The 12,731-nt window shown below is 38.8% G+C and overlaps 1 protein-coding gene across 1 annotated transcript; it reads left to right on the forward strand.

Annotated features, from left to right (window-relative positions):
* Positions 1–981: 981 nt before the first annotated feature.
* Positions 982–3,899, forward strand: LOC124630061. The gene is made up of 2 exons (XM_047163779.1): positions 982–2,956; positions 2,990–3,899. The coding sequence occupies exons 1-2, from the start codon at positions 1,159–1,161 to the stop codon at positions 3,724–3,726; spliced, it is 2,535 nt and encodes an 844-aa protein (XP_047019735.1). The 5' UTR covers positions 982–1,158; the 3' UTR covers positions 3,727–3,899.
* Positions 3,900–12,731: the final 8,832 nt, after the last annotated feature.

A 12,731-nucleotide genomic window follows, 5' to 3' on the forward strand; every position in this document is an offset into this window, starting at 1 on the left:
TTAAATACTTTATTAAGTAAGGTTATTAAATACTTTTGTATTTAATAATATTTTGTCATTCAAGAGGCGGAACACAGAGTGTAATTTTACCTCAAACACGGACATCCTCATTTAAATGCTATTTAGAAAGGTAGAAATCGAACAAATCCCCTAATAAAACTCCGGTGACGTTATGTATCATAGTTTTCGAAAAATTTTGAAAATCGAGAAAAGTCCATAGAAACCAAAGAAACGTTTTATTTCCGTTTTTAATATTGTTTTCCATTACATGTTTTTTGATTATGATTCAAATGTATTTCAGGCACCTATTAATATTGAAAAAGTTAAAAAATCTCGACTAGTCTCGACGATAAAAATTTTTTTCTGTTATTTAGTTTTTATTTTTTTTTCTGAGATGTCCTGCAATATTAGCATTTTTTTAAAATCCCATATTATTAGTTGCTGTACCTATTACTCCCACAAAAAAAACTAGGTGCTTTAAACATAGGACTTCGGAGATATTAAATTTTAAAATTTTAGTTTAGGGTTGTCACTCAAGTGTATGGTTTACTTCAGTGATGGTCGTTATATTTATTTAAGGTTTAGTAGATGACAGAATTCAAAGAAAAGGTCTTTTAAAATTCCTATAATATAATATCTGTCTCTTTTATCTTATTTTTATCATATAATATTAAAATTAGCATTACGCCATGTACCTATTTGTTGGTTATAAGGGGGCTATAAGACTTAAAATTGTATTCAGTTTTGCTGTTGTCACCCAACTCTTTGATTTCTCATAAATTGCAGTCACCATAATTTTATTTTTGTCTACTTAATATGGATTAAAATTATTGGCCAATCGTTTCCTGAGATGCCATTCATGATGGCATACATGGCAGTGTTTTAACTTGTTCTTTCATTTACATATGATACGCAATAATAGTAAACATAAGCTGGGAGTACCTCCACGTGGTGAAGGCGGTAACAGTTTTTACTGGCTAAACCTCCCTATAATTTGTGATTTTTAATGTCGATATGCTTAAATGCCTTCGGGCTTATGTTGTTTTCGTTGTCTTGTTTGCTTCAATTTATTTGGCGGCACGGTAGCCAACCCGGTAACGCAGGGGAGCAGCCGCCATCTAAAAGTTTATTTCTTCTGGGTGGAATTTGTTTGTGATCATGGAACCGGACAAGTCCCATACTTTGTCTCAGCAGGGCTTTATTTACTCTGCTGAGGGATGTTCTTCTGGGCCCCGACCAGAGGATTTAATGAGAGGGGAGCATGAGGGTGACATACCTCAGGCTGGTCAGCGAGTGGCAGCTCGTGCTAACGACCAAGGCATGAATTTGGAACCAATCAAACTTACAAAACGGGAAATGTTTGATATTTTAACTGAACAGGCACGCTTAATTGGACCTAAAAAAAGACCTCTGGATCTTACCACTGAAGATAGAACCAGAATAGTCCTAAAGACGTTATTTCCGAATGAAATAGCTGAAAATTTTGATAGCAAAAATAAAACTGTTGTAGAGACTGTCACAAAATTTATTAGTAAATGCGAAACAATGTACAAAGCCAGCAAACGTAATCTACAATTGTTTTATAAGAAAAATAGATCTTGGCTTGACACAAAGTTTGCTATACCTCATATGAGTTTCCCCAATGTCACAACAACATCACAAGAGACGTTAATAGTGTCGGTATCTTCTACATCTACGTCCAAACTGAAGGAACCACAACCTTCAATATTAACGTTGAAAGTGATTGAACCAGATCTATCATCATCTCAAGAGATGTTAAACCTGATGGAACCAGAACTTTCATCATCTCAAAAAATGTTACTAGAACCAGAAGCTTCAACATCTCAAGAGATGTTCCTGGAATCAAAACCTTCAACTTCTCAAACTTCTAAGACTTATGACAGTTTGAGTTCTCGCCAACAGCGTCGCATAAGAAAGAGATTGGAAGAAGAACTTGAAGGACAACCACATTCCAAAATTATTAAAGCAATTTCAAAAGTTGTCACCGATCATACTGGTGAAAAACTTAGTTCAGGTTCTGCTCGAAAGTTGGAGTTCGTAATAAACGAATGCTTGAAATCTCCAACTCGGCCCAAAAAAATTGCATCCATTATACCACCCAAAGTGGAACCCAAACCATTTAGTCCTGAAGAAGCCCTTTCTATGATGATCGAACGAAAATTTACTGTGGATGATTATATTTCTATGCAGAGAGAATTAAAAGAAAGAGGGTTCCCGGCTTATCCATCGCACTATCGAGTACAATTTGCCAAAAAAATGTGCTATCCTGATGAGCAATTACATGTTACAGAAAGAGAGGCAAGCGTTTCTTTGCATAGTTTATTGTTACACACAATACGCCGCATCATTAAAGCTTGTGACACAAAAATAACAGAATACTTCAATCAAAATTATAAAGATATTGTGTACTGTATTTTTGAGGGTTCTTGGGGGTTCGACGGCAGCACTGGACAGTCAGTTTATAAGCAAAATTTCAAAAATGGGAATGATAAGGACGAAAATTGTTTATTTGCCACAACATTCATACCATTATATTTAAAAACAAATGACGGATTTGTGTTGTGGTCCAACCCAAGCCCACAATCTTTTAGGTTTTGCCGTCCAGTAAAAATTCAGTACAGAGAAGAGACAAAAGAACTTATTTTGGAGGAAAAAACGCGCGTAGAAGACGAAATTAAAAAATTATCACCCCTTTACGCAGAAACGCTCTCAGGTCAAAGTATAATAGCTGAACCAAAATTACACCTTACTATTATCGATGGTAAGGTTTTTAATATAATAACGGGGACTTCTTCGCAGCTTCGTTGTGCATGTTGTGGCGCATCACCATCAGATTTTAATAATTTAAATTTAATCAAAAACCGGCCATTAAACCCCGAAGCATTACGTCATGGATTAAGCCCACTGCACGCTTGGATCCGAATTTTTGAGTTTTTACTTCATTTGGGCTACAAAAATGATCCAGCTGTAATGAAATGGCGTGTATCTAAAAATTCGTTTGAGGCTATAATTGTAGAAAGTCGCAAAAAATATATTCAAAGCGAAATAAGAAGCAGAATGGGTCTCATAGTAGATGTTGTTCGTCCAAATTCGGGGACCACAAACGATGGAAATACCGCACGTACTGCACTGTCCGATAAATACCGAGAATCTTTTTCTGAAATCTTGGGTCTAGAACCATGGTTGGCGGAAGATTTACATACCATTTTAGTGGTTTTATCCAGTGGGTTGATAATTAATGCAAAAAAATTTGATGATCTTTGTCAATCTATTGCAACAAGATATGTGAAAACATACAAATGGTATTATATGTCCACTACAGTGCACAAAATATTAATGCACGGTCAGCAAATTATAGAGTCCAGCCCATTACCAATAGGTATGTTGTCAGAGCAAGCCGGGGAATCTAGGAACAAATTCTGGCGTTATGATCGTGAGCATCACACACGCAAGCTCGATCGTGAAATAACTATCACAGACTTATTTCACCGTGGACTTGAATCATCTGATCCATATTTATCTACCATATCCCACAATAAAAGAAGTAAACCTAAACAATCTTTACCCCCAAAAGTTTATTCTCTGTTGGAAGTGACAATGGACAATGTGCGTTATTTCCCACCGGATTCTAATTTCGAATTTGAAGAAGTGGAACTAACTTCAGACGAAATCCTCATTATTTCAGATACTGAAGATGTGGCGTAAATTGATATTTGTTTTTTTTTGGTAATGATTATTCCAAATAAGTCCAGTTTATTTCTCCCTTTTCTTTCATAAACTCAAATTTTAATACTGGCTATCCACCGCAGTTTCAAGTGCGTTTTTGGTTCCTACTTCACCTCCGGTAGCATCTATGCTTCATGTATTTTGCTTTCATATTATTATAAAATAAAAAACTGATATTCCACATTTGTTTTATCTCGAGGTGGTTCAATATTTTTTAACAAATGTTGCTAATAGATATTGTGTATTTTTTCCATAACATACCTAAATAACATAATCTAGAACTGTATTTCATCACATCGTATAGTCCCATTAAATAATCTCATTCTTTTTTTGACAACCCTATTTCCATAGAAATTGTTAAAAAACTTAGAAACGTTATAGCTCTGAAGTCCTGCACGTTAAATGTTCCAATTTTTCTCAGTAAGACGCTACATGACTAGAATGTATTTCGGTGGTAAAACAAAATGCTAATGTCGTATAGAAAAAGGACAATGCCAGGGTCTGGGCTCAAAGTTTGCCCAGCAGTGGGAGTAGTTCCAGCTGGTTCCATAGTGCACTCTGAACACGAAATCCAAATATTTTTGAAATCGGTCCCAGAGGTCCCGAAAAAAACCGGTTCAAATGTTCTCTATAGATAGTCACTTAACAAAGCCTGAGCCATTTGCCCAGCAGTGAAAGTGGTCGAAATAGGTTCTTTACTGCACTGTTAACACGAAATCCAAATATTTTGGAAATCGGTCCCAGAGGTCCCGAGAAAAACCGGTTCTAATGTTAAACTTGAACAGTCACTTTATAAAGCCCAAGCCATTTGCCCAGTAGTGGGAATGGTTAGAATAGGTTCTTTACTTCACTGTTAACACGAAATCTAAATATTTTGGAAATCGGTCCCAGAGGTCCCGAGAAAAACCAGTTCTAATGTTAAACTTGAACAGTCACTTTATAAAGCCCAAGCCATTTGCCCAGTAGTGGGAATGGTTAGAATAGGTTCTTTACTTCACTGTTAACACGAAATCCAAATATTTTGGAAATCGGTCCCAGAGGTCCCGAAAAAATCCGGTTCAAATGTTCTCCATAGATAGTCACTTAACAAAGCCTGAGCCATTTGCCCAGCAGTGAAAGTGGTCGAAATAGGTTCTTTACTGCACTGTTAACACGAAATCCAAATATTTTGGAAATCGGTCCCAGAGGTCCCGAAAAAAACCGGTTCTAATGTTAAACTTGAACAGTCACTTTATAAAGCCCAAGCCATTTGCCCAGTAGTGGGAATGGTTAAGATAGGTTCTTTACTTCACTCTTAAGACGGAATCCAAATATTTTTTAAATCGGTCCCAGAGGTCCCGAGAAAAACCGGTTCTAATGTTAGCCAGCCATTGTTAGTAAGCCATTTTAAGCAGCCACAAACCTAACAACCTCTTTTCTTGAAATAATATTCAGATGGTTTCAGATGGTTTCACTGTTAACAGGAAAAAAAAAAAACAAAAATAGACGTTTAAAGGTAACTGTTGTTTCTCTTGCTTTTCAGTCTCTATCTACCACAATCAGTCCTAAGTTCGAGTAGCGTCATGCAATTAATATCCGTAATGGCAATGGAAAAATCTTATTAAGACAAATAAAATAAGCTCGAACACGAGGTAGTAAATAGATACCGTTGAGGAGTTCCCTCGTCTCACTGTCGTCTCCACCGTCAGGTCAGGTCTTAACCTCCACTGTTTTGTGGTGTCGGAGACATATACCCAAATGACAAGTTTTTATTCGATATGTGCTTACAATTTCTGAGATTTCCCTATTGTTTTAAGGTTTCTATCACCAGACCCTGGACCGAATAACAAAGGAACCATTTATAAAGTAAATTCTTTCAAACAATAAAATTATTGTTTAAATCGGTTGGTAAACGACGGAGTTATGCACGTACTTACGTAAAAAGAATACAAACGAACTGAGAAAATCCTCCATTTTTTGAAGTCGGTAAAAAAAATCTCGTTCAATACCTCGTATTTATCGATTAATATTATAATGCATTTCAATTAAGGTAATAAAAGTGGAATAGTTAAGAGTTCGTAAGCATATTTTTCGTAATATTGAATAAGAGTCAAACCAGTTTTTCTCAGGACTCCTGGGATAGATTTCGAAATATTTCGGTCTGGGACCTATTATGAGCCTATGGAACATAATACACTATGCAGTTACTGTGGGCAACTCTTGAGCCCAACTTCCATACAAAGAATAGCATTGTCCTTTATATAATTTATTTTGCAAAATTAAGAAAATATTTTTTTTCTCGCATTCCAGCGAAAGCAAAGACTTGTAATTTATACACAATATTATTAAAACAACCTTCAATTCATGGTTAATTTTAAATAAAGCGAGAGTTTGTTATTTTGGGAAATATCTGCAAAAAACTATTTGACAAAGTTCATTGACCTTTCAAAAAAAATTTCGTAGCTTCAAAATTAAGAAATATATTCAAACTGGTGTTTCATATTATATTATATAACAGTTATATCCATCAGAATTTACAATAAAAAGAGGATGTCCGCTTTTGAAGCAAAATAATACACTGTGCGGAATAGCCATAAATGTGTTTGCCAACAGAGGTTTAATAAAAAAAATAGCGGCAAAGCTGAGAACTACCTATTTATCCTGATTTTTATTCATATTACATGGTCACCCTTGATGGCGACGTCCTAAGGAATATGGAAAAGATGATTTTTTATCAGATATTGAATACATACAATTTTCATTTGTGCATGTATATTTAGTAGAAATTTATACTAAATGTTAGTGTCTTTATTTTTTTTATTTCATTCCGATTTTAGGTAACTCAAGCATTTTCTCATTTCAGAAACGTCAGGATTGAGGAGCCACTTAAAATACGTTTTTTTACAAAATTCACTCAGTTTTACTACTTTGTTTATGTATTACAAATTCAGACACACTTACTACTAAATGTTTATGGGGTGTAATTTGAATTTGCCACTTACGATTCATGGGAATTCACACTTTCATTGTATGGGTTAAGGTGCCACATTAAAAGTATTGTATCTTCTTAAATATTAAAGGTACTGGAATTAAATTTTTAGTACTCATTGCGCTCAATTACTACTAAATCATACAAAATTTTCAAGAATGTACATCGTATACTTTCTGTGTTCCAACGTGGCTCCTCAGTTCAAATATTTAGATTGAGGAGCCACCTTTGTGTTCATATAACTTTTGAACTATTATACTACAAATTCCAAGATTGACCCTACAATACTTTTTAACTTACTACTAAATAAGTACAAAATTTCATTAAGATACAAAAAGTGGCTCCTCAATCCTGATGGACATTATTTTTAACCGACTTCCCAAAAAGGAGGAGGTTCTCAATTCGGCCGGTATATATATATATATATGTCGACGCGGCCCACAGCGCGGCCCAATATTGCTGGCTGGTTCCTTGTTTGTGGTCGTCTTGATGACGTGAGGTGCCAACGTCAATTGAAATCAATTGAAATAATCTTAAATGGAATCTCGAAGAGAAACGAAGTTCAGGCTATGTGATCTTGGAAATGTATCCGATTTATTGTAACCAATGTGATTATTGAAGTACTAAACGATAATAGACGATGTGAACGACTACTGTGGTATTATTTCATATCCTGACAAGATGCAAGTGTATCAAAAGATTCTAACCACTTCTGGTGCTCCGACATCAGAAGTGGGATGGATGACCTTGCCCACTGATTGCTGCCTTGTTCGCATATTGGCTTTCTGATGTTGATGCTGCGCTAAAAGACGAATACTCGTACTGCAGATGCAGTCGCTAATGAGAACACGTTATAAGATATCGATATGGTTACGGAACTCTGAACGCAAATACTACTGATGGAGTGCAGCATTGAATGAAGTGTGTGACGACCGAAGCGGATTGATTTAGAAAAGATTGTTCATGGAATCGTGATGCAATACGGAATATCATGTTGAAAGAAATTGCGAGAAGGAAACTGACAACCGCCGTTCCTTTGTTTGTTAAAATTAAGTGATCGAATTCTGAAGGCACTGATTACAGTCCTCCAGGTGGACCACCTGAGTTCAATGATATGAACTGTACGCACGCATTACGAAGTGTATTTGTTGCGAGAGCGTTCTGACCAAGTATTCGTTATGGACAGTGTTGAGAGCTTTTGAAAGCAATATTAATGGTGAAACATGAAGTGAAGATGTTCGGCGTAGCAAGCGAGATGATATTCCTCTGGTTTACACGTTTCTTGTGATTGCGTGTAAAAGGAATATTACACCTGGAATGTGTCACGTCGTAGAACAGGCTAATTCTAAGATTGGAGGAAGAAACAACGCGATGTGCCTTTGAAAATGCTGTAGCATAAATCAATCCTAAAATGATACCCTAATCTTTCCAATTTTGTTGCAACAATTTGAATGATTTGTTCCGTTGAAGGAATGATATTTTCACAGTTTCAACAGAAAATAACAGGACATGGTTACCATGGTTACTAAAACAAGATTGGTTGCTATGGTGACAATATCAGAGTTGTTATCATTATGTTGTGATAAAATTAACCGATTTCCGATTTCTTTTCCATGTCATAATCCCGTGAGCCTCTCCTGCTTCGAGTGGAAGGAGTCTCTGCTAGTTGCTGAGTGGAAGGAGTCTCTGCTAGTTGCTGTGGTGTCCGCAAGCGCGATGCCGCCGGGCTACTGAGCGCTGGTTCCAAGCGTGAACAAACACGTGATGCGATGTCTCTTACGTACAGAGATACTGAGAGAAACACGAATGATAAACCTGGTGAGATCAATCCAATTTTGTTTTACGTCTTTTATAAAGTCGTACGTCCGTAACGTTGATAATTGTCGACTATCTCGTTGGCTTAGTAGTGATGTCTAAGGACTCGGGTTTGATCCCCGGCTGCGTCGTCATATTGCTTGATGGATCTTGCATGGTGGACGTTGCATCCTTGATGCACCTCATTCATTGCTTTCAATGACTTCCAATTCGTACACGGTAGTTTTGCCGCAGGCAGGACATTGTATGTAGTGTCTCACTGTTCAGGTGATACTATTACCCTATACAATAACGACAGTGTTGTTGCAAGACTATAGCTAGCCTCGTTGGTCTAGCTGTCACAAGCACGGCTGCTCAGCACGAGGTCTCGGGTTCGATTCCCGGGTCAGGCCGAAATTGCTTTGTGTGATCTTGAGGAGATTAGCCAACATGAGAACAGTCGCCGTAGCCGATAATCGGCTAGGAGGACATCTTAGCTAGTAAATAGGAATAATATCAATCACATGTTGGCTTTCTTATTGCATAGCCGTGGTAATTAATTACCTACCTTGGAAAATAGCTTCAACAGGTAACAGCTTCAAAATAGCATGCTGTTGTTATTTATCGCTTACTTATTTGCTTGCTCTATTCTTCTTCTTCTTTCGTGTCGATGACATGTCATATATTGAGACTACACTATGTCAGCCCAATATGCCGCCACAGCGACAGCACGGCCGGATGCGCTCATTAAGTCCACCCGCGAGCAAGTTTCAGGGCACAGTGGACATGCGATAAGCTGGGACATCGTCTGCACTGCAGCCCCGCACTCGCACCCAAGGTCCGCTCCGCCCGCGAAGCTCCACCTGGATCGATTATCTTTGCTCCGGCCGACCTGTGTTCGGAGTCTGTTTAAAGACTGCCAGATTCTTCTCGGGAGATCGTGTCCAGGAGGGAGCCTTTCCAAGAGCGGGACAAACGGGGAGATCCCAGACGCCAAAGATCCCGTCTGGCTCGAGAGGCCTCACCATCGACAGGAGCAACGGTTTTGTAGAAACCCTTGCGGCTTTTAAGCCGTTGTGGCACGGGGGTGTAATAGTGCATGGGGTGTCGTTGGTCTGTTTCGAGTTTGGCTCTCTCGATGCCAGAAGCTACGCTTCTGCGAACATCTGGTGGGGCAATGCCGGCCAGTGGGTGCAGCATTTTTAACGGGGTCGGCTTGAGGCAGCCAGTTACAATGCGGCACGTTTCGTTCAGTGCTACGTCCACCTGCCCAGCGTGAACGGAACGACTCCACACTGGGCTTGACTCCACACTTGCTCTATTTACTTGCATTGAGTTGTTCAGCGTTATATTGTGCGTCAGACTTTATATTTGCTGGTAGACTGTACTACCTACTGGACTAGTCTACTCGAATAACCATTTAGTAATTTCATCGTGTTCAGATGTACCTACGATGGATACGGGTTGATTCGGAATAGACCCATGTAAAGCCTGTGTGATGGCATAAGGGTGACCGGAAAGAGACCTGAGTAAAATCTGTGGTACAGTTGGTGTAATGACAGCTGTAGTTGTGACGGTTTCTGTAATTAACGTGTTGAAAGTCTGACTACTAATAAGAGCAGAAGCCACAAAGCCTGATAACTAGCCTTACCGAAGTGTGACTGGTTGTGTTGAGAAATCGCTCCCTATAAGTCACATATGCCCAGCTACATTTAGTTAGAATGAAAGTCAATCCAAACTTATTGAGAGAAGGCTAAGACTGGGCTGGATGTAGTTAGTTAACTTAAGCTCTTATCTCTAGCAATAACGGATGGTAAGTCTGAAGTCTAATGTTTGGTTACCGATGCGCATGTTTGTCTTATCACTACAGATGTTGATGGCCGAGGCTGAAGGAGAGAAGGTGATCAACTACGTACGCTAACGCCGTGTGAGCTGATGGCTCGCAGCTGCGGTTGCTGACACGCGCTGTTGCAAGCCAGGATACCGTGCGATTCTGCGGTGGTAAAGGCGAACCAACAGTGAACTGTCAATTCGACACTTTGCGAGTTTTCCCTATGCTAGTTAATCAGGTGATCTGTTTTGTTGTTAATGTATTATGAACGTCGCGTTAAAACATGAAGCAGTAGTGTATTTAAAAACATTGCATTTGACGTATATCGATTGAATTAGCAGACTATTGAGATTCAGTTGTACGTTTGCTAAACGTTTAAACGAAGTTTTTAGTTTCGACGTGCTATTTGAACTTGATTATTTATCAGATGAAGTTAAATTTAATGATACCGATAGTGAGCATTTAGTTTTAGCAGTTGAATTGTTGATAGTTACTGTGTCGAATTCTACCTTAAGTTATAATTACTGAAGTCTATTCCTGATGAATTGTCTGATGAACATCGGATAGAAAGTATGTTGTAATTAGACCATTATTGGTTGTTTGATAAAATCAGATTTAAGCTTGCTTTGATCAATGAACTAAGTTTTTGAGTAAAAAAAAAGAAGAATGAATGGAAGTAGTCTAGTCCTATTACACTTGGTATCATTCTACGTTGTAGTCGTAGCTCATGCAGTAACAGTCTGTAAAGAGTCTCGGTACTTTCTTGGCTCTCCCACATTACTTAGATTCGTTGGGAATGTGTAAAAATGGTTACTGGTTAAGTGACCAAAATCGTGTCGCTGGTTAAGTGACTACGATAATAAAAAAAGAGATTAAAAAAAGTATCCCCTGGGTTAAGGGAAGTCTCCGGTTAGGAGAAGCCTCCGATTAGGAGAAGCCTCTGATTAGGAGAAGCCTCCGATTAGGAGAAGCCTCCGGTTAAGAGAAGCCTCTAATTAAGAGAAGCCCCTGGTTAAGGGAAGCCTCCGGTTAGGAGAAGCCTCTGGTTAAGAGAAGCCCCTGGTTAAGGGAAGCCCCTGGTTAAGGGAAGCCTCCGGTTAGGAGAAGTCTCTGGTTAAGAGAATCCCCTGGTTAAGGGAAGCCCCTGGTTAAGGGAAGCCTCTGGTTAAGAGATGCCCCTGGTTAAGGGAAGCCTCTGGTTAAGAGAAGCCTCTGGTTAAGAGATGCCCCTGGTTAAGGGAAGCCTCTGGTTAAGAGAAGCCTCTGTTTAGAGAAGCCCCTGGTTTAAGGGAAGCCCCTGTTTCAGGGAAGCCTCTGGTAAAGAGAAGTCCCTAGTGAAAGGAACCCTGGTTAAGGGAACCTGGTTGAGGGAACCCCCTATTTATGAATGTCCCTGGTTAAGGGAGCATTCTAGTCTTAACAAATATTTTAACAAAATTTCACAATAGCTGAGCTTAATGATATGGTCAGGTGTGGCCGAACGAAAAGATGTTCCTTGGTATTATTTCTGTTACAGTGCTACTTACACGAGGACGTGTAAAGCGCAGGATGGCCGTGTCGGCGCGGCCCACAGCGCGGCCCAATATTGCTGGCTGGTTCCTTGTTTGTGGTCGTCTTGATGACGTGAGGTGCCAACGTCAATTGAAATAATCTTAAATGGAATCTCGAAGAGAAACGAAGTTCAGGCTATGTGATCTTGGAAATGTATCCGATTTATTGTAACCAATGTGATTATTGAAGTACTAAACGATAATAGACGATGTGAACGACTACTGTGGTATTATTTCATATCCTGACAAGATGCAAGTGTATCAAAAGATTCTAACCACTTCTGGTGCTCCGACATATATATATTTTCTATGTATGTACATCGATTACTCCGAGGTTTATAGACCGATTTAAATGATTCTTTTTTTGTTCGACGCGGAATAGCTGCCAGTTGGTCCCATAGTCATCAGGTCAGGACCTGATGATGGAAAGCCTGAGAAATCGAGGGCAACCTTCGAAAGTTGTAGGCATACATAGGGAAAAAATTTGACACTCAGGTGTATGCCTGAAAGCTCTATTTAACAGTGAAGGTTTGGAGCTGGCCTGATGATGGAGACCAGAGAGGGTCGAGGGAACTCGACAACTGAATATGTAAACTACCTCGTGTTCGTGCTTATATTATTTGTATTGACGAGACCTTTGCAACAGTGAAGGTTTGGAGCTGACCTGATGATGGAGACCAGAGAAGGTCGAGGGAACTCGATAACTGAATATGTAAAATACCTCGTATTTGGGCTTATATTCTTTGTATTGATGAGAACTTTCCACTTATATGGATAGTAACAACTATTCGTATCACTGAAAAGCTGTAAATAAAAAACTTTTTTACAAAAAAATTAAACA

This window comes from Helicoverpa zea, chromosome 4 (genome assembly GCF_022581195.2).
Source record: "Helicoverpa zea isolate HzStark_Cry1AcR chromosome 4, ilHelZeax1.1, whole genome shotgun sequence".
Lineage (NCBI taxonomy): Eukaryota > Metazoa > Arthropoda > Insecta > Lepidoptera > Noctuidae > Helicoverpa > Helicoverpa zea.